At 40.6% G+C, this 22030-nt stretch overlaps 1 protein-coding gene across 1 annotated transcript in view; it reads right to left on the reverse strand.

Annotated features, from left to right (window-relative positions):
• MALT1 (MALT1 paracaspase) overlaps window positions 1-22030 on the reverse strand; it is a 130972-nt gene that overhangs the window by 8651 nt on the left and 100291 nt on the right. The window contains exons 17-21 of the mRNA XM_021716123.1: window positions 19519-19551; window positions 13751-13954; window positions 6348-6525; window positions 5528-5602; window positions 4432-4559 (exon numbers count right to left, since the gene is read on the reverse strand). Coding sequence (XP_021571798.1) covers window positions 4432-4559; window positions 5528-5602; window positions 6348-6525; window positions 13751-13954; window positions 19519-19551 — 618 coding nt within the window. The remainder of the gene's footprint in view (window positions 1-4431; window positions 4560-5527; window positions 5603-6347; window positions 6526-13750; window positions 13955-19518; window positions 19552-22030) is intronic.

Here is a 22030-nt window from a genome sequence, read left to right on the forward strand (position 1 = left end):
CGCCAGAGCCCAGCAGGTCGCGGCTGCGGTGACCGGGAGCGGCCACTGCACTCCAGTCTGGGTGACAGAGTGAGACTCCAACTGAAAAAAAACCCAAAAAACAAAAAGGTTCCCACTCCTATGAGAATCTAATGCCTCTGCTGATCTGGCAGGAGGCAGAGCTCAGGCGGTCATGGGAGCGATGAGAGTGGCTGTAAATACATGAAGCTTTGCTTCCTTGCCTGCCACTCACCTGCTGTGTGGTCCAGTTCCTAAGAGGCCATGGACCAGCGTCATGAAGCAGGGGTTGGGGACCCCTGCTTTAGTCATTCTGCTACTCTTGAATATCTGTACTACTTCTGGGTTTTATTGTTTCTATCACAGTCGATATTTTTTTTTGTTTTTGTTTTTGAGTTGGAGTCTCACTCTGTCGCCCAGACTGGAGTGCAGTGGCCACTCCCGGTCACCGCAGCCGCGACCTGCTGGGCTCTGGCGATCCTTCCGCCTCAGCCTTCCGAGTAGCCGGAATTACAGGCATGCACTACCATGCCCGGCTAATTTTTGATTTATTGTAGAGATGAGGTCTCACAAGTTGCCTGGGTGGGTCTCAAACCTGCGGGCTCAGGCAATCCACTTGCCTCGGCCTCCCAAAGTACTGGGATTATAGGCTGAACCACTGAACCTGGCCGGGTATCTTTATTTTTAAGACAGGAAACGTGGCTGCGCTCAGTGCCTCAGCCTGTAATCCCAGCACTTTGGGAGGCCAAGGTGAGTGGACTGCCTGAGGCCGCGGGTTTGAGACCAGCCCGGACAACTTGGTGAGATCGCGTCTCTATAATAAATAAAAAATTAGCCGGAAGTGGTAGTGCGTGCCTGTAGTCCTGGCCATTTGGAAGGCTAAGGCAGAAGGATCGCCAGAGCCCAGCAGGTCAGCGCTGGGGTGGTCATGAACATGCCACTGCACTCCAGCCTGGGTGACAGAGTGAGATTCCAACTCAAATCCCCCCTCAAAAAGGACTCCCCCCCCAAAAACAGGAAATGAGTTAAAACCACCCATCTGGCTACAGCACCATCGTCACTCCCCTCCCTCTTGAGGCAACCATTACTCCATGTAGTGGCTATATTCTCATGGACAACTTTAATTTTTTATTCATATGTAGGCATTCGTAAATAGTATGTGCCAATGTTTTAGGTTTTGGACAAAAAATGTTAAATGCATGCTTTTGTAACATGCTATTTTCATTCAACATGTTCTATTTATTTTTTATTTTAGAATCAGGCAACACTTCGTTCCATAAAATAGAATAAGCGTTCCCTTAACATGTTTTAGATACAGACTAATATATACTAACACACGGCAATTAAAAACTATTATAGTCTGGTATCAATAAGTTACAATTTATTCTACTTCTGTATATTGTTATTATTAAATAGTAGCAAAATAATACAATCTTGGGAAAGTAGGGTTACTCATCTGGGAGAAAAACTATAGAAGTAAAACCTCACACCTTTTATACACACATAGAAATATTCCAAATCTGTGCCGTTATTTTTAAATAATATAAGGTTAGAAAAAAGAGAGAGGCTGGGCACAGTGGCTCACATCTGTAATCCCAGCACTTTGGGAGGCCAAGGTGGGAGGATGGGTTGAGCCCAGGAGCTCGAGACCAGCCTGGGCAGCATAGCAAGACCTTGTCTCTGCAAAAAATTAAAAAAGCCATCTGACTGTGGTCGTGTGTGGCTGCAGCCCCTGCCACTCTGGAGGGTGAGGTGGAAAGGATCACCTGAGCTCAGGAGGTCGAGGTTGCAGTGTACTCTGGCCTGGGTGACAGAGTGACACCCTGACTTTAAAAAAAAAAAAAAAGAAAAGAGAGACAAAGACAAAAATATATCTATAACCATTCAGAACTTGTTATTTGTTAGGGAAGAAGAGATATAGAACTAAATTTTTAAAAAGATAAAAAATAGGAAAAATGAGCCAAATCCAAAAAATTAGATGGTTAAAACAGTACAAAAAGCAACAAAAGTAAGTGAACTAAATTTTCTTTTTTTTGATTTGTTGTAGAGATGAGGTCTCGTCGAGGTGACTAGGCGGGTCTCGAACCCGCGGCCTCAGGCAATCCACTCACCTCGGTCTCCCAAAGTGCTGGGATTACAGGCTGAGCCACCGAGCCCGGCCTTGAACTAAATTTTCTAGTTGAAAGAAAGGTTATTGGATTGGATTAAAAGCTTGTGTGGCTCTATTAATATATCAAAGGCAAAAAGCATTATTTGGGATGTAAGGATCACCACATAATGAGAAAAGATTCAATTCACTAAGAAAACATAAACATTTAAAACACTTATGCTTCTAATAAAATGGTTTTCAGGTACCTTAAGGCCACATTCACAGAACTAGATTAGGATTTTTGCTATTTCAATCAGCTTAACAATAATGCTAAATGCTAAATAGTGTAAAAATGAAAATCCTGATGGCTGTAGCCTCAGAGTAGCAACCAATTTATTTCATATGTTGTCTTGCACAGTTGAAATGGATATTTTTTTCCCCTCCAACTGCTTGGTTTACGGTCTCTAAATACTTTTTCCCCTGAATATTTTTCAATTAAGTAATCCAGGAGATCCAAAGACAGGAGCAGCTAAGCTCTGTTTCAAAGTTGGATGGATTGTGAACAATTTCTCACAATTACTTTTGCTCTTTACCACCAAAAAAAAAAAAAAAAAAGTGCTAAATCTAACTGTACCGTATTATCATGATATTAACTGAGGATTGAATGATTTTGTACAATATCTGGCCATTGCCCATAATGGGAACAATGTGTGTGGTGCTGAACTGAGTGTGTTCTATGTATACTATAGTATGCACTTGCCTGGACAAGCATAATTAAGAGGATATGGCAGGTCTGGAAAAGATCAGTGAAAAGCAAAATTTTTCTAAGAGGTTTATAAGGAATTTAAATATACCCACAGCACATACTGGGATGCCATTCACTGTCATGACAACTTGGTAAATGTTATATATGGGTGAGCATGGTCCTTTTTCTAAGTCATAAAATATGTGCTAAAAAATGAAATTAGGCTGGGCTTGGTGGCTCAGCCCATAATACCAGCACTTTGGGAGGCAGAGGCGAGTGGACTGCCTGAGTCTGTGGGTTCGAGATCCGCCCCGGCAAGTTGGTGAGACCTAGTCTCTACAATAAAAAAAAAAAAAAAATTAGCCGGGCATGGTAGCGCAGGCCTGTAGTTCCAGCTACTTGGAAGCTGAGGCGGAAGGATCGCTGGAGTCCAGTAGGTCGAAGCTGGGGTAGCTGTGAGCATGCCACTGCACTCCAGCCTGGGCCACGGAGTGAGATATCAACTCAAAAAAACAACAACAAAAAAACCCATTAGAATTAAACGCTTCAGAGTCTCTGAAGCAACTTAATGGATCTCAGTTTGAATATAATGGATAGAATCCAAAGGTTTGAATTTTTTTTAAGCAGCAAAACCATTTCTTCAAATGTGAGCTTAAGAAGAGGCCTAATTATATAAAACATATAAAAGCAGAACTTCTCTGGTTGAAGCAGAAGGTGAAGAGGAAGTCCAAAGCCTGGCAGGCCATGTGAAGTGGAAAAGCGGTTAAGTCAAGTGATCTAGTCAAAATGTCTACATGGTTTAAAAACATGAAAGCAATATGGCTGACAGCTGTTAGGGAGAGGCCTTATACTCAAACTGCTGTCTCTGGAGCATCCATGAACTTCATTTTCTAGCGGTGCTGGCTTGCAAAAGTTACCTACTGCCTGATATGGCTTATAAAATGCCATTTCTGAAAACAGACTGCAGTCTGCTGACGTAACAAGTATAGTACTTATGCAGTATCTGACAGGGATGCAGCTTACACCTGCAGGCAGAGGAGGGGACAGATGGAAGTGGAAGATCAGGTGTTAGACCTCTAGGGTCACATCCTTAAAGCAGGATTTTAATACTACTGGTCAAGTTCATGGAGGCAAAAAACAAACTCAGCTTTTTCTAGAAGGGTCTCAAAATTTCTGTAAAGCTTTGTTTCTCTAATCCGGGGAGAGACTGTTTACAGGACAACTTGAAAAACATTTTTTTTAGCACATAAATAGATCTTTACCCCCAGGTACTAGTCGCAGAAATTTGGTGGAGTGTGAGGATTAAACTTTATTTCACAATTGTGTCTGGGGTCAGCCCTATAGTCTACGTGATGCTACACAGATGGCTTGCGGCTAAGCCAAGAGGGGAGAAAGGAACACGTTCAATAGCAGGAATGTTGCTGAAGATTATATTAATAACTATTTCATAAAGCAAATACTAATTCCAAACCCACGCGACAACAGTGCGAATACACTGATCACCAATCAGAGACCCCGGGTAGGCTTATCTCCCTCCCTCCTTCTCTCTCTCTCTCTCTCTCTCTCCTTTTCTGGTAGTTTTCTCTGTTTTTTGTTTTACCTTCTGCAACTTCATCCAGTAACACAGTGATTTTCTTGTCTTCTAATAATCTCGCTTTTAAAAATTTCATAAAGATTCCATTTGCCAATCCAGAATGCTGGATTTCAAAAGCTTCTGCTCCTTGACACCTAAAAACAGCAAAAGGAGGAAGTGAAATAAACCAGGCACAGAAAGGCAAATACTGCGTGTTCTCATTTAGATGCAGAAGCTAAAAAAAAAAAAAAAATGAACTCACAAAAGCAGAGTTATTAGAGGCTGGGAGGTAAGAGAAAGAAGGAGTTGTTGGTCAAAGGGTACAATGTTTCAGTTAGATAGGTGGACAAAAATGTTATTTGGCTGGGTGCAGTGGCTCATACCTGTAATCCCAACACTTTGGGAGGCAGAGGTGAGAGGACTGCCTGGGCCCGGGGTTCGAGACCAGCCTGGGCAACTTTGCAAGACCTGGTCTCTATAATAAATCAAAAAATTAGCCAGGCATGGTAACCATGCCTATGGTTCCAGCTACTTGGAATGCTGAGGCGGAAGGATCACCTGAACCCAGGTCAAGGCTGTGGTGGCCGTGAGTACACCACTGCACTCCAGCCTGGACGACAGAGTGAGACACGAGACTCCTACTCAAGAAAATAATTTTAAAAAAAGGTATTTGAGTGAGGTGATGAGTATGTTAATTATCTTGAGTCAGTCACTCCACATTGAATATATAAATTACAGCATTACTTTGTACTCCATAAAATATACAATTATAATTTTTCAATCTTTAATAAATATTTTTTCAATGGAAAAATTTTTAGAAAGCAAACACTTGCTACATAAGACTTTCATAGACACTGATGAGCCCCATGCTTTTTCCCGCCCCTCCTATGACATCCCTAACTAAAGAGTTCATCTTGAGGCAGAAACAAAATGCCTTTGGGCTCAGTGATAAGATACCAAAATACGAAATGCCAAAGTCAACTATTTAAAATTTTCTGCCAAGCATATCAAGAAGGTCAATTTATGCCTAAATGTCCGTAGGTATTTCTAGGCCTCTAATCTATAATCAAAGGAGATATCAAGGAATAGAGGAATCTTCAAAATCAACATGAAATTTTCTTACGTGGCATATCCAAACACGATATTGGCAGTGACTTTTAGTGCATCCAAGATCGGAATGGTGTCATCGTAGTCATTTCTGTTTACAGTGGACGAGAGAAGGACAGATATAAATATAATGAGAAAGAACAATACTGTTTTAATACACACATTTTAAGATGATAGATTCAAAATCTCTTCCTCTAGTTCGCTACATATTTATCAAAAAGCAATCTAGGGCTCCCACTCGACTAAGACAGCGGAGAGTCACATCTTTTCTCTTGTTAAGCTTTAAAACTGGAGTTACATTTGATCTCTGGCGAGTTGTACTTGACGGGCAAATGCCGAGCACACACAAAACTGTACTCTGCGAGGAATCCTCACCGGTTCTCTTCCTTAGCAAGGCAATGGCAGACACATGGGACCTAAGCCTCCAGGCATCTGCCTCAGCTACACGTTCTGCATCTGCAAGACCACGACTTATAGAGTGACCAGACGCCCTGGTTCTGTGGGTGCTGGCTTTACTGATTCCCGAGGGACTAACTGCAGTGCTCATCAGACGCAGCTACAGGCATTTCTAGAGAGCTGAACCCCTTGTACTCCAAGTCCATACCCACACCCTTTTGTTCTTCGTTCTTCGCTGTGCTCTACAGCAATAAGGAAAAGGGTTAAAATAACTAGATACACACGGAGTAAATATATTTCCTCTAGTTTTATCTTCCAGTCTTGATGTGTAAGTTAAAATTCACAACTTCAAATGGCTGTTAGCACTTCACAGGCTTGCCTAATTTGTCAAAGTTGACATTTAACTCCAATAGTTGTTTAATAAAGATGAGAAATCTTACCTTTTCCTACACATATCCAACAAGAACACATTGAGTCCAGTTTCTTTTTCTTGCATCCATTTCAGTATATTTTGTACACAGAGACAATTTTCCGACCTATATGGATTTGGAGCGTCAACAGGGACCATAAAGCTGTTTCCAAAGTTTTCATAACCATGTCCTGCGTAATACAATAACCCTGAAAAGACAGGAAAAAAGAGGTAGACGTCAATTCTAAATGTACTCTGAACATATAGGTAGTATAATTATTTAAACTAACTTTTATTTTCTTCAAGCTGATGTAAGCACATTTAAGAAATACCCAATTAGAACTACAGACAATGTTAGTTTACATTTAAAATTACTTTGGCAGTAGTCTGCACTTAAATTCTGCATTTTAAAATGACTTCAAAATGCCGTCCAAAGTGTATTCTAATTCATACAACTAATACAGTTGCAACCAAGGTATGATAGAAAATGCAATTTTATGTCATGATGTATAAAAAAGAAGACTGCTAGGATTTTTCTTTCCTGACTCATCTGTCTCTTCCAGGAAGCCAGGAGTTCCTGCAGGGCCAACATAGTCTTACATTTATTTATTTGTGTATTTCTGGCACAGAGCAGGAGCTTTAGGAAGTATTTAACGGGTGAACAAACACACACAGTTCAGATGACTAGTAACTACAGTATAAAGTCAAGAACCTCTGTAGGGTAATTTACTGTAAAGATTAGCAAAGGGCTATAAAAATACAAATGTAAATTTATAATCAGAGAGGGGAAATCTGATTTCACAGATTACTGTTTTTTTGTTATGAAACAGAAATATCACTAATTTTCCATCTAGAGTCTTTTGAATTAATCATCTAAAATTTGGGTTAATTTTAGGACTCAATGGATGAATCACATTTCCTTACTGAGAAATGATATAAAAAAGGCACTAAAAAGCTCTAAACACTTTCTTGAAAAGAAGTTTGTTTTGGCTGTAAAAAACATAAAAATACCAGTATGGACTTCCTTATAAAAACATTTAATAGAAATACTTTTGAAGAGATACTCCCCTACGCTTGCAGTCTCTCAATATTCTAGATATAATGATTTCTTTACATAGTATTTTAAAGCTTATAGCAAACAGCATTTAGGGAACCAAAAATAGCCCATCCATTGCGATTATAGCTCCAACTCCAAGCAGGGAAAGTGGCCTGGAGAACTAAAGATGATTTACTCCACTTGGTCCTACAGGACAGAATCCAGGGCTTCTGCTTTTCTTGAATTTCTATTTCAATGAGAAAAATGGTTCTTTCCTAGACAGCATTTCAGGTAAAATGAGAAAACAAACATATTAACTTATTCAGGATGGGTTTATACAGCAGCTTGTGTGCACTGAGTGTCATCGGAGCCTGAGGGCAAGGAAAAAGAAAGACACAAGACAAGGTCCTGCTTGCCAACCCTGCTGGAGATTCAGGTGTGCTTGTGCTACTAAGCAACAATGAAATCAGCATGTAATTAAATGCCAAAACTCATGTTATTGGGGCAACCATGTATGAAGTGAGTCAAGTGCAGAGAGGAAGATCAGAATTAGGTGAAACAACAGGACATGATCTTAAGAGAATGGGGAGAATTTGGAAAAGGAGAGCTAGAGAGAGGTAGAGACAGAGAAAGAGCGAGAGAATAGAAATTGATGACGTTGGCCCTGGAGTGAGAGTGAACAGAAAAGAGACTGGCACTGCTGGCGAATGAAAATAAGAAATAAGAGGGTGCAGACAGGGAATTTAAAAAAAGGACCGCACAGGCAAGCAGAGTTCTGAAAATTCTGACAAAGGGCGTAGATTTAATTCAATAAACAGTGAAGGTTAGGTGAAGAGAAGACAATGCACACAACGGAAGAAAATATTTGCAAGTCATTTACTGATAAGCACAACTTGTATCCAGGATAAAGAACTTTTTCTTTATGCATCATTCATCTTCTTCTTTTTCATCATTAAAAAGACAAATAACTCAGTTTAAAAATAGGCAAGGAGCTGAATAAATACTTCTCCCCCGAGGACATACAAACGGCAAATAAGCACAAGCAGAGATGCTCATTAGCCACCAGTGAAATGCAAATCTAAACCACTTCATACCTACAGAATGGCTGTAATCAAAAAGACAGACAAGAGCAAGTGTTGGCAAAGACGAGGAGAAACAGGAGCACTCCTTCATTTCTGGCAGAAATATAAAATGATGTAAGAACTTGGGAAAGAGCTCAGCAGTTCCTCGAAGAGTTAAATATAGAATGACCATATGACCCAGGAATTCCACTCCCGGGTACATACCCAAGAGAGCTAGAAACTTCTGTCTACACAAGAGTGTGCACACAAATGCTCACAGCAGCCTTATTAATAATATCCCCAAATGTCCACCTGGTGATGAATGGACAAAAAAAAAGGGGCACGATCATACAATGGAATGTTATCCAGACCTAAAAAGGAAGTCATAGTGCAAGCAATACCAGAGATGAACCCCGGAAGCATCACGCTAAGTGAAGGACGCCAGTCATCAACGGCCACACACACTGAGTGATTCCACTTACGTGAAATGTCCAGAACAGGCAAATCTACAGAAACAGAAAGCAGACTTGTGGTTGCCAGGGCCCAGGGTAAAGAGGAATGTGGGGGGTGACTCCTAGTGGGTACGGGGTTTCTTTTGGGGGTGATGAAACGTTCAGAGTTTGTAAATAAATAGAGACCACTGAATTATATCCTTCAAAAGAGTAAAATTTATATCCCTCTACCAAGCATTCAAAATAATGACTCTTAAAAACAAAACATATTTAAATAATGACTCATTTCCCATCGGTCTCTTTATTGCTTCTAGAGCAGAAAAGCTTATTTTCAACCTCCACAACTCTAGTTATTCTGTCTCCTTGCTGTCTACCCACCCCATAACCAGTCCTCCAGGGTTATCTCTGCAGTTCAGAGCCCTCGGCATGTTCCCACCTGGTTTGTAGTTTTCTAACATACTTCAACCTTTCCCTACCGTGAAATGCTGCAGCAGCACTTTTTGATACAATCATGTAATGGCTTTTGCTGATATTGTACAATCCTGTCTACTCTGTTTTTCTGATTAAAAAATAATCATAGTGACATTGATCTTTTACATTTGTACCGGCTGAGTTTCTTCTGTCCCAAATGTCTGAGACCAGAAGTGTTTTGGATTTTTGCACCAGGGATGTCAACCTGTATAACATTTTCTTGGTTTTTAAAGTACTTTCACATATACAATCTGACTTTAATCCATATAATAATCTTGAAATAAGTTCCATCCACCCTTATTTTATAGATGAGAAAATTAAGTTTAAATGATTAAATGATTGAAGCTGGCAGGTGTTTGGATTCCATATACAGTGTTCTTTCCCATTATATTAGGGGACTATAATTTTCTTAGGAGGATGGATTTTTCTTTTTTTTTTGAGTTGAAGTCTCACTTTGCTGCCCAGGCTGGAGTGCAGTGGCATGCTCTTGGCCACCACAGCCTCGACCTGCTGGGCTCCAGTGATCCTTCCGCCTCAGCCTTCCAAGTAGCCAGAAGTACAGGCGAGTGCTACCACGCCTGGCTAATTTTTTTGACTGACTGTAGAGACGAGGTCTCGCCAAGTTGCCCGGGCAGGTCTCGAACCCACGGGCATAGGCAATCCACTCTCCTCAGTCTCCCAAATTGCTGGGATTACAGGCTGGGCCACTGAGCCCGGTCAGGAGGATGGATTTTGTTCTTTATTCTCTATTCTCTCCCTCAGCATGCACCACAGTCCTTATCTGGACCATGAATGTAACAGGAATAACTCAGCAAATACTCAAATGAACAATGCAAACAAACTGCTCAAGACAGAGCCAATGCTGAAGTCTTTTTTCAAGGGCCTGGCTGTTATTAGAAACAGTGCCATTTCAGCAACTGGTATTACTTAGACAACCGATCAGAAAGCCCTTCCCACTTGAGTGAATGCGCACTCAGCTAGCACAGCGCTCTGAATAGAACATCAACCACCACTCCTGGCGTGCTAACACGGCACTCCCTGTGTGCCAGGCATGGTTCCGGGAAAGCTCTCTAGTTAAATTACTTCGCACGAGTCCGTAACTTACACTTCGTAACCAGGTGTGTAATATTATCATCCCTCTTTTACAGATGTAAAAATGGAGACGCTGAGAGGTTTAAAAGCTCACCCAAACTCAAATGACCAACAAGTGATAGAACAGAACAGCTGGCATGCAGGCCAGCTCAACCATCATGCTATGTTATATTGTCTCTAATTCACTGCTGGATTTTTAGATAACTTTATGCTCGGAAAATAGAAAATGTCAGTGTACCAGTTTTTCACTGTTTCACTATATTATAGCTTAAAAAAACAAACAACCCCCTTTTCTTTCCTCAAAAGAAGCCTCAGGCAGATCCTTAACACATAAAAATGGATGCAAGCTGGGTTTCTCTAATTGAGGGCCGACGTGGAATGCTACCTAGTCCAAACACCCCATCTGAAGATGAGAAAGTGCTGGAATTTCTTTAATAAATTCTCAGGAAGTGACAATAATAGCAGCTACAATATTTTGAGCATTTTTAGTGTACCAAACATGGGAATATTTTATTTCACTTATCCTGCAACAACTCATTAATTTATAGATCCCCTTGCCTTAGAAAGCCACACAGGCACAGTCACATAGCTAGTAAGCAGAAAAGCCGAGCTTTGAACCCAGGCCAGCTGACCCCAAGGCCCACTGCCTAACCACTGGGCGACATGAGCTGAATGCCACCTCCAGGTGAAGACGGCTTCTGCCCTATTCTGAGCAGACTCCTTTGAAATTCTTCTCCACAGAAACACGGCTGAGCTACATTGCGTGATGAATCCAGAAAGACATTTGGTGGATCGCTATCAGGCTGAATGGCCGCTCCTGCTCCTAGCTGTCCACGTAAGATAGCTAGAAATCTTTGTCCTTGTTTATCTTCAAGGACAGGGAGTCTAAATCTGTCATTCCTGTTTTTGGTTCTTGTTTTTGAAGTTTAGGCATGCCTAAAAGTGAATTATTTTCGCTTCTGTTGTAAGTTTTATTTCTTTTCCAAACCCAAGGGCAACACAAAACAAAAGGGCACGACCCCGAGTCCCTCTGGCCCCGTATCTAAAGGTGCTCATGCTGAATTCCTGGGACCTGCCTTCACCTTCCCCCACTGCCGAGTCCTCTGAGTCCTCCGGGGGACATCAACCAGAGGTCAAGGCGAAGGCCAAAAGAGAAATGCAGAGGTCAAGGCGAAGGCCAAGAGAGAAATGCCTCAAGCCTCTACCACACTTACATTTAATGCAGATGTGCCTGATGTTTGGGATAGTCACAACACTTCAAAATATAATGCAGCCACCCTGTTAAGACATGAATCAGTAGGATTTAATAATTTTCTAGCTTTCTTAAGCTGCCATGTTGCTGTAACTTGCCTCTGGACTCTGTACTCCAAGATGATGTTTTCACAGTGGGCAAAGCAGCAGCCTAAACTGAAATCATGCCACAACTTATAAAAATTTCCAGTTCTCTGTTTAGCAAGGGCAATGAAAGGTTTTGATTTTAAAAGTCAAACAAACGAATGAAGAAGCCAATGTGACAACGTCAACAAGAAATGAGAATACACATTCAAGGTCATAATTCTTCATATAATTCCCTCATTCTAAATATTTCACTGACAAAGAAACCTAACTTAGTCAATGTTTTTTCCTTATACCTCATCACTTCTGGTGAGGTTCTGGAAGCCTTTTCTCATTTAAGCCATGCAGGTACTTTTGAAACTGAGCTAAAGTTTATAATATAAAAATACTCAAACAAATCACCTGATTATAGACTAAAAATATAGATTGGTTATCCCTTATCCGAAATGCTTGGCACCAGAAGTGTTCTGGATTTAGGATTTTTTTGGATTTTGGAATATTTGCAAATACATAATGGGATACGGTGGGGGATGGAACCCAAGTTTAAACATGAAATTCATCTGTTTCATAGACACCTTATACACATACCCCGAAGGGAATTGTAGACAATATTTTAAGCCATTTTGCGCACGAAACAAAGCTTTGACTGCAACCCCATCACATGAAGTCGGGTGTGGAGTTTTCCACCTGTGGCATCGTGTCAGCACTCACATGTGTTCAGGTTTTGAATTTTTGGATTAGGAATGCTCAGCCAGCATAAGCCAGTTATCAAGGTGGTATATTTATATAATATATTCTTTCATATTTTCATAAGAAACTCTGATTAGCCATTAGTCGTCACTCCATTAATGATCATAAGCAAAGTTATATTATCAGAATATAGCTGAAGTTATAGCTAAAATCTCAAATTTAAGGTGTTTACCTTATAATTTCATTTGTGTTACAACAGTGATCCTCATGATTTAGAGGAAAAAACTCATGTAAATAAACATTCTAAGCCTTTTCCTCATCTTTTATACAGCAGTGCGGTACATCTTGAAAAAAAATGGCTTTTGCCAGTAAAAATTCTACTTTAAGAACCATTAGCAATTCCACCAAGTTAGCCCCACGTATCAATCTAATCATAAATCATGAGGTTAAGTTCAGAGATTATTAAAGTAAAATCATTTGAAAGAAACAGAAGCCAAATGAATACTTTCGTTTATCATGTGCATGCCTAACACCATGCCTGGAAATGTCACTTTCCTGGCAGTTCGAGGTCATTGTACAATGTCGAGGGAAGCACGATCCTGAGAAACAGGTTCAAGTGAGCTCAGAGATGGCCTTCTCATCTTGAAGCAAATTACCGAGGAAATAACTTGCTACTGACAGTGTGCTCTGTGTCTTTTAGAATTCTTTACCATAGATGCACCGTTCTTTAACATAGTTAAGTGAAAAATGGGGAACACCATGACGAATTTACGGCAACTCTAACCATATCTGTATAGAACCTTGCAGATGGTTTTCATATGCCTATTCGCCAACACTTCCTTGTTAAATTCTAGTTCCAACTAAAAAACTAAAAAATACCATGAAATAATTAGAAAAAGGAAACAAACATAATGCACATTCTGCTAGTGCCTTTTATGCTTAAGAAAACCCCCCAAAACTCACACAGTATTTTAACACACAAATGTACATTTTTCTATTTGGTCATCAGGTTTTACTAGGCTGTGGCTCTGGTAGCCCATAAAAAACAAAATCACAAAAGACACGTGAGGATTCTGATAAAAACAATATTGTTTTGACAAAACAAGAAACATAAATAACGACATTAAGTAATTAGCTATTCATATGGAAAAAAGATTAAATCTATCATTTTTACAAGAAAAATAAAACTTCCATTCACTGCATTTATCTCACCTTTAGCTAATTTTCAAGTCAACCTAACTTGCATAACGAAAAGAATAGAAGATCATTATACAAACAAGGATTATAAATATCTTACCATATACTCCTTTGTCTAAAAGTAGTAAAAACTCATCCACAGCATTACGCATCTCATATTCAGTGAGATCCAGCAGGGAAACAACTTTGAAGTCTAGCTGCCTTAATAAATTGGTCAATTCATACACATCCACCAGTGGAGCTTTAAGTTTGGGGTGTTCCCGGTAATTCATATTTCCTATCAAAAGGGCAACCTTGTCCTTTGCTGTAAAAAAAAAGGGGGGTGGTGGTGGTAGCATTTAGAGGAAGACACAAGGATGAAAACAAAAGCTATGGAAATTGTATCATTATAATAAGAAATATACTTTAAGATTACATAATTTCATTTCAGATAGGATTCCATTATTATTATAATTATTTTATATATATATATTTGAGTTGGAGTCTCACTCCATCACCCTGACTGGAGTGCAGTGGCACGCTCCCAGTCACTGCTGCCTCGACCTGCTGGGCTCCAGTGATCCCTTCGCCTCAGTCTTCCAAGTAGCTGGAACTACAGGCGTGTGCTACCACGCCCGGCTAATTTTTTGATTTATTGTAGAGATGAGGTCTCGCCAAGTTGCCTGGGCGGGTCTCGCACCCATGGGTTCGGGCAATCCACCCACCTTGGCCTCCCAAAACGCTGGGATTACAGGCTGAGCCACTGAGCCCAGCCTCCATTATTATTTAATTTCATTTTAGAACTATTATTTTATGAAGCAGACTAATATACTCTGAGGAACACAAGAGGCTAAGAAAAGTCAAACAATTAAAATGAATCCTATTGATGCTTTTGAGAACCAGGTCAAGGATATTCATTGGCTGCACAGGAAACATAATGGTAATTAATATTGAATATTTATCGAATTACAACAAAAGAAAGAATACAGTATTCAACCAGACTTTTAGAGCAAATTTAAACAAGGAATGTTTGACACTGAATTCTTATCAAATTAGGTTCTTTTTGCTTAGAATGAAAGAGACTAATAACAAGAGAGATAACTAAGAGAGACAGGAAGAATTTGCATCAGAGTGGGTGAGGGGAAATAATGAAGAAGAGAGAACTTTGTGTATATCAATAATTGCCAGTAGCTCTCCTAAAATTTTTCCCCAATGATAATTTTTTAATAGCTAGTTCCTAAGATACAGTAGAGCATTTTCTAGAATTTAGTGGTAAAAAAGGTGACGGGTAAGTAAATCTTACCTTGTCCAATGCTCTTGTAAACCAGTTCCTAGCAGGCAAACTGGGGGTGGATTTATAATAGAGAAGCAGACTGCCATGGTTGAAAGAAGAGAGGGAGGAGACCCATTTCAGGAAATTAGTTGTAGAAAGGAAAAAGAAAATCAGACTTCAGAAACACAACAGAGAAAGGAACAGTGCACTTGAATTTGAGGAGTTAAGAGTGAGGAATAAAAACATACTTCAAGACAGCAGGTTCATAAGCAATTTATGATGGTTTTCAAGTGATAAATGAAAGAAATTTTCGGTTGAAAAACATTTACTGTAACAGCCACCCACAACTTCTTGAACACAAACCATTTATTGGAAAAAGGAAACTAAAAAGCCAATTGATTAAGCAAAAGAATAATGAAACTACTTCAGAAAGATATTTTAAATAAACGATCCTAGACACTTTCCAAAGCTTAATGCAATACATTCTTCAAACATTGGTACAGTGCTATATCATTAATTCCATGTCTAATACTTCGAATTGCTGTTACTTATCCAATATGAGTTAATATTATATAACATCTAGAAAAGGACCTGGCACATATGAAATGCTATCAAGTATTTGTTAAATAAAAAAATCTTTGGATGTCTATCAAAAATTGAGTATTAGCCAGCTTAAGTATATAGCCCTCGTTATTCTCATGTATTAAATATTTTAACGACTCTTGATGTTCTACAAAATAAAGTCAAAGTTCTGTAGTTTGGCATGCAAGGCCATTCACACTCTAGGCCATGCCGACATTTCCAGCTGTGGTAATAGATGAACCATGGTATCTTTGTCCTGGGAGTATAGTCCTGGGAGTATAGTCACCTGCACCCCTGAACCTGGGCTGCACTGTGACTTTTGAGCAATGGAATGTGTGACACTGTATCAGTTCTGGGTTTAAGGCTTCTTACAAAGACCTGACGGCTTCCACTTTGGGGATCCAGTCACCACATAAAGAAAACAGCTGGGCCGGGCTTGGTGGTTCAGCCTGTAATCTATTCCTTGGGAGGCCAAGGTGAGTGGATTGCCTGAGCCTGCAGGTTTGAGATCAGCCTGGGCAACTTGGTGAGACCTCATCTCTACAATAAATCAAAAAATTAGCCGGGTTTGGTAGCACATGCCTGTAGTTCCGGTTACTTGGAAGGCTGAGGCGGAAGGATCGCCGGAGCCCAGCAGGTTGATGCTGGGGTGGCTGTGAGTGCGCCACTGCACTCCAGCCTGAGCGACAGAGTGAGACTCCAACTCAAAAAAAAAAAGAAAGAAAAGAAAAAAAACAGCTACAGGGGAGAGGCCATGAAGGAGGGAGAAGAAACTGGGGGAGAATGAGGGAGAGGAAAAGAAAGAAGGGAGGAGAGAGACAGAGAAACTGATTTTCAGTCTCTCGTCAACCCTCACGAAGGTGCCAGGTGTGTGGATGTTGCAGTCCCAGCCACCATCTGACTGCAATCACATGACAGACCTCGAGAGAGGCCAGCAGAACCTCTGCTTACAGGAGTCCAACTCACGAACCACAAGAGAGAAGAGATGCTGCTCTTAAGAGAGTCCATTTAGAATAACGCTGTTCAGCAACAGACAACGACACCACCAGTCCAGCCCCGGCCACTCCTTCCCAGTCTCCTCCCTCCCAGCAACACCGAACTGCTTGCTCCTCACCCACATGATCTATTTCCTGCCTTCGGTCTCACCAAGTCACATCTCTTCTTCTTTTTTTGTCTTTCATTTCTGAATGAAATTTCACCCCTTCTGCCTCAACACACATTCTCACTTCGTCTACTTGGGATTTCCCAATGTATCCTAGAAAAACCTCACCTGGGTTCTTCCTCTTAGGTAAAGCCTTCCCTGACTCTCCCAGACAAATCTGAATACCATCTTCTACGAACAATTTCTAGATTCTTTACACATTTCTACTATGGCATGTATCGTGTACTGTATTACTCATTTAATAATGAATGACTCCCCTGTTAAGATTGCAATGCCTTGAGTTCAGGAACTAAGGCTTGTTCTCTTACTTCACACAGGGTAGCATAGATGAGACATTAGATAAGTGCTTGGTGAACTTCAGTGATAGAAGCTGACCTGATATTCAGCTTATCTTGTTATTCTTTCAGTTAGGATGTGTTTGAGAATGGATACCTGAAAAACGGAGCTAATAGGAGCTATAGGATCACTGGCATCTGGGTTTCAATTCTGTCTCAATTACTAACCTGCATAATCCTGAGCAAGTTTATGAAACACTTACAGCTTTAAATTTTCACCTACTAAAAATGAGAAAAACATCTACATGTCAGGATTAAGCTATATATTTCACTAAGCGAAAAGCTTATTGGTATTACGACTAAATGCCTATTTGTGATTAAACCATCTCCAACAACCAATCCAGTTACATTTGCATTTTATTCTGTGTACTTAAGACATACATATGCTTCTATAGACTAGGATGGCTATTGTTCAGAACATGATTTTAATAGGTCCCTCTTAACCAGTGAGGTCTGGGATCTAGAGGAAAGACCACGCAGTTGGAGCACACAAGAACTTACCACTATGAATGAATCATAGCAGCTTTTTTTTAGGGTGGTGATTCACAGGCCCTGTCCTCTTCAGCGTCAAGGGCCTTCACCTTCGCTGCCACCCAACTCCATTATCGTGACCTGGATTTTGCATCACCTCTGAAATCTAAAACAAGACATTTCCTCTCTGTGACCTCAACCACCTCCCATTCTTTGAACAGTTTTGCCCGACTGTACTTGTTCTTTCAACTCAGTGAACTTTTCAAACCTCCTCCTTCCTCCGTTTTCTCCCAGTTTGTTAGCCTTTTCAAGGCTTTCTTTCCCTATGCTATTTTTAACCTTGGTTAAATCCTCCAAATCCAACTCTCTTGCTCTCTTCTGGATGTGCCCTCTACAACTGACTATCACAGTGCCTCGCACACAGTAGACACCTGATAAGTACTTATTAAATGAACAGAGGGATCACTTTGTCAGTCTGCCTTTTCTTTTTTTGAGTTGAAGTCTCACTCCGTCGCCCAGGCTGGAGTGCAGCGGCACACTCATGGCCACCCCAGCGTCGACCTGCTGGGCTCTGGCGATCCTTCTGCCTCAGCCTTCCAAGTGGCCGGAACTGCAGATGCATGCTACCATGCCTGGCTAACTTTTGATTTATTGTAGAAACAAGGTCTGGCCAAGCTGCCTGGAACTGCGGGCTCAGGCAATCCACTCGTCTTGGCCTCCCAAAGTGCTGGGATGATAGGCTGGGCCACCGAGGCCGGCCTGACCTCTCTATTTTAAAGCTGAGTTCTGAAACAGAAAAGTCCCACAGTTGATCTGTACCATTATACCTTCTTAGTTTTTAAAAGTCTTAGTTGGACTCTCTCATTACTGTTTCACGTACAGATGGTCACACCTTGCTTCTATTTTTATATTTAGCCTTACTCAGTCTTTTAAGCATAGACTATGCTTAATTACCTAGAAAGAAAAGCCACCAACTAAAAATGCCCTCAATTCCCCAGCAAATCCTTCTACATCTTCTCCAATCTTTCCTTACTTCTAATCTCAAAAGAAGAAGATCTGACATTCTGATTAAAGCCAATTTCTCTCTTTTTCACCTTAGCCCAAATCCCTTACATCTCTTCTAGGGACTTGCTCCATAAATTGTACCCTCTTTGATGGATCACTGTAATCTAGACAATATCAACAGATCGTTCCCCTTCAACTGTAAATATTCTCATATTTTTCCCACTTCCCAAAAACCTTTGAATACATGCCTCATGTAGTTAACGTCAACTCATCATTTTTTCCAACAAATTAATTTGTAGTCTGTCTTCACTTACTCACTTTATCCACTATTTTATATATTTTACCCATATTTAAATACCCAGCATAATTTAGCAACTGGCACACATTTAGGCACTTTCAACACTTCAATGAAAGTCATCAATCATTTCTTCAATAGCTGAATCCAGTGGACAAATCTTAGACATTATTTTACCTGACTTTTTCCAGGATTAAGATGTTGACTTTTTGGAAAAAAAATCCATCTTTAAATATAATCTACTCAACTTAAATGGTATGAATCTCCCGAATCCTCTCCCACTTTCTTAATTTTTTTCCCTTTATTTTCTTCTTCTAGGTATTCTTTAAGTGCAACTCTTCATTTCCATTTTGTCCTAATCCTCTCGTCTTCCCACTGGAGAAGACGGGAAAGCAAACTCTAAAGCAAATTACAGCCTCTGGGATGCTTTCCTAATCTCTATCTCCCACCAAGAGATAGTGTTAATCACTTCTTTATCTGTGTTAACTATGTGATATGTACATGTTTCTTTTTGGTTACATGTTTGTCTGCATGTTGCCAGAAACATGCAAATCACTCACAGAAGTTGACTTGACCCTAGAAACTGAATCTGTAATTATTCTTAAGCTTCCTCTTCTAAACTTCCTCTTACATGTTTAAAAAACAAAACATTTGGTCCCAATGTTATTCAAATTTTATAAAAACAGTAAATTAAAACGTGTTCAATCTCTTCCAGAGTTAAATGCAATAACTTTATTTTGGTCATGGACTTTGAAGCTCTACTCACCCAGGGGCTGGTTGGTTGTTTGCTCTCTATTAGCTGTAAGAAGAAAAAAATGCAATAAAGGTAAGATGTTATTATCCAAGATATAAATGCTTCCAGAGTTACAGATACATGAAAATGAATGAAAACATCAGCAGTGTCATTAAGATACAGAACATAGTTTCTAACAGCTAACTTATCAGATCTTTAGATTTTTGATAAAAACATTCACGAATGCTCAGAATCAGAATCAAGGCAGGGGAATTCCTTTGACAACTGACTGCCCCAGCTGGGGGTAATAATCCTTAGCAAGCTGGGTAGAAATTACAATCTGAAAACGGTGGTGGTGGTGTCCATACGAAGTAGCAGCAGCCGGGCTGGGTGGCTCAGCCTGTAATCCCGCGCCTTTGGGAGGTTGAGGTGAGTGGACTGCTTGTGCCCACGGGTTTGAGACCTGCCTGGGCAGACGAGACCTCATCTCTACAATAAATCAAAAAATCAGCTGGGCGTGGTAGCGCGCACCTGTAATTCCGGCTACTCGGAAGGCTGAGGCGGAAGGATCGCTGGAGCCCAGCAGGTGGAGGCTGTGGTGGCCAGGAGCGTCCACTGCACTCCAGTCTGGGCAACCGAGTGAGACTCCAACTCAAAAAAAAGAAGTAGCAGCAGTTGCTAACATTTACTGATGCCTTGGCTGGCATGCTATGCATACATCATGCACAACAGATCTAACAAGACCTCACTCTACCCTATGAGATATGTACTATTATTAAACATTATACAGATTAAGAAACTGAGTCAGAGAAAGATCAAGTCACCTGCCCAAAGCTATCAAGTTAGTAAGCAGCATATCTGGATTCTAATGTAGGGAGTCTCATTCCAGATTCTAGGCATTCATCATCTGTTACACGTTAAATGAAACCCTTCCCCACCTTAAGCACCACCCAGAGCGATGCAGAGAAAAATGTAGTTCCATCAGTCATGTGTCCACTGCTACTGAGAAGATAACTCTGTTTACACTTCTGGTAAAACAAATGCCCCCCCCCCCAGAGAGTCTATCTATTAAAAGCTTTCACAAATATTGCTCTTTTTTTTGGATTGGAGTCTCACTCTGTTGCCCAGGCTGGAGTGCAGTGGCATGCTCACGGTGACTGCAGGGCTCAGGCGTTCCTTCTGCCTCAGCCTTCCAAATAGTTGGAACCACAGGTACCCACCACCACGCCTGGTTTATTTTTTGATTTATTGCTGAGACATGGTCTCACCAAGTTGCCCAGGTTGGTCTCGTACCCTTGGTCTCAGGCAATCCTCTCGCCTTGGCCTTCTAAAGTGCTGGGATTACAGGCTTGAGCTACTGCGCCTGGCCCTCACTTTTTTAAAACTCAAATTTTTGGTACTCTTTGATTATGGGGAGTAAGGAGATGATCAAAGAGGGGATCAGGATAATTTCAGAATGCTATTGGTAGTTGTTTACAAAAGTTTTCCAGAAATAACTTTTCACGACATTCACTAAAGAAGGGTAAGAAATAACAGACAAATCGAGGAAAGGGAATTCCATCCAGAGTGACAGAAACAATCACTAGGATGGTTTTTGACACTTTGAGTTTTGGATGCTTGAAGCAGGCCTTGCTGAGGCTTCATCACGTGAACTCGAGGGCATCAAGGAGGATGACACACAGGCCATGGTGGCTTCCTGCTGGGTCTAACTTGCCTAGATCCAAATCAGCACAGGCCCACAAGTAATCACGGAAACAGATGTTCATTATCGCAATACGAGTATTACACCAAGCGAAGTAGTTATGGCGCTAAGATAATGAGAAATGATATGCAGAGAAATACCAGGGCTTTCTACAACTAAATGACACAATTTGCCTTCTTCTTCTACCTCTGTAAGGTTTTATTTTCAGATCCTTTCACAGGATCCATCTCCGTATTTCGGGATGCCCATAACTGATGCTGCTATCCCTTGTCTCCATGTAGTTCTCACTTTGACACACTTTTCTTTCTGTTGAAGGCTTTCCCTTTAGCTTAACTTCTTCAGAAATCTATTCTGGTTAATACTGGCCTACAGAGGTTTGCAAAGTCCTGCTGATTGCCAGTCTCTTAATGCTCACTGACCAGCCCACCTGCATTGTGCCAACCATCCCCACGAACTCACTTCTTACTTCCGATAAAGACACCCGCGACCTAGTTCAGACATGCCATGACTGAGCAATGGAGGGTGAGGTCCCAGAGGTCTGACAAGCCCGTGAATGCTACCCATTACTCTTCCAGTTTCCTGTCTTTCAGATGAAAGATCCCATACTTTCCCCATTAACACCCTTCTTAGGATATAAGGAGTCATACACAATGATTAAAAAAAATACACTGAGGTTTCAATTGCCTCAAATACTTACTTCTCTACCATTATAGTTTTATAACTTAAAATATTTCAAATATTTCATTGCATGAAAATTATACTTCATGTAAGTAGTTAATTTCAACATTAAATTATGTTATTTCAGTAAGAAAAAAGTTACCAATATTACTACGGCAAAAGAAT

The sequence above is a fragment of the Carlito syrichta genome, unplaced genomic scaffold (assembly GCF_000164805.1).
Source record: "Carlito syrichta isolate Samal-C Ts95f unplaced genomic scaffold, Tarsius_syrichta-2.0.1 Scaffold308187, whole genome shotgun sequence".
Lineage (NCBI taxonomy): Eukaryota > Metazoa > Chordata > Mammalia > Primates > Tarsiidae > Carlito > Carlito syrichta.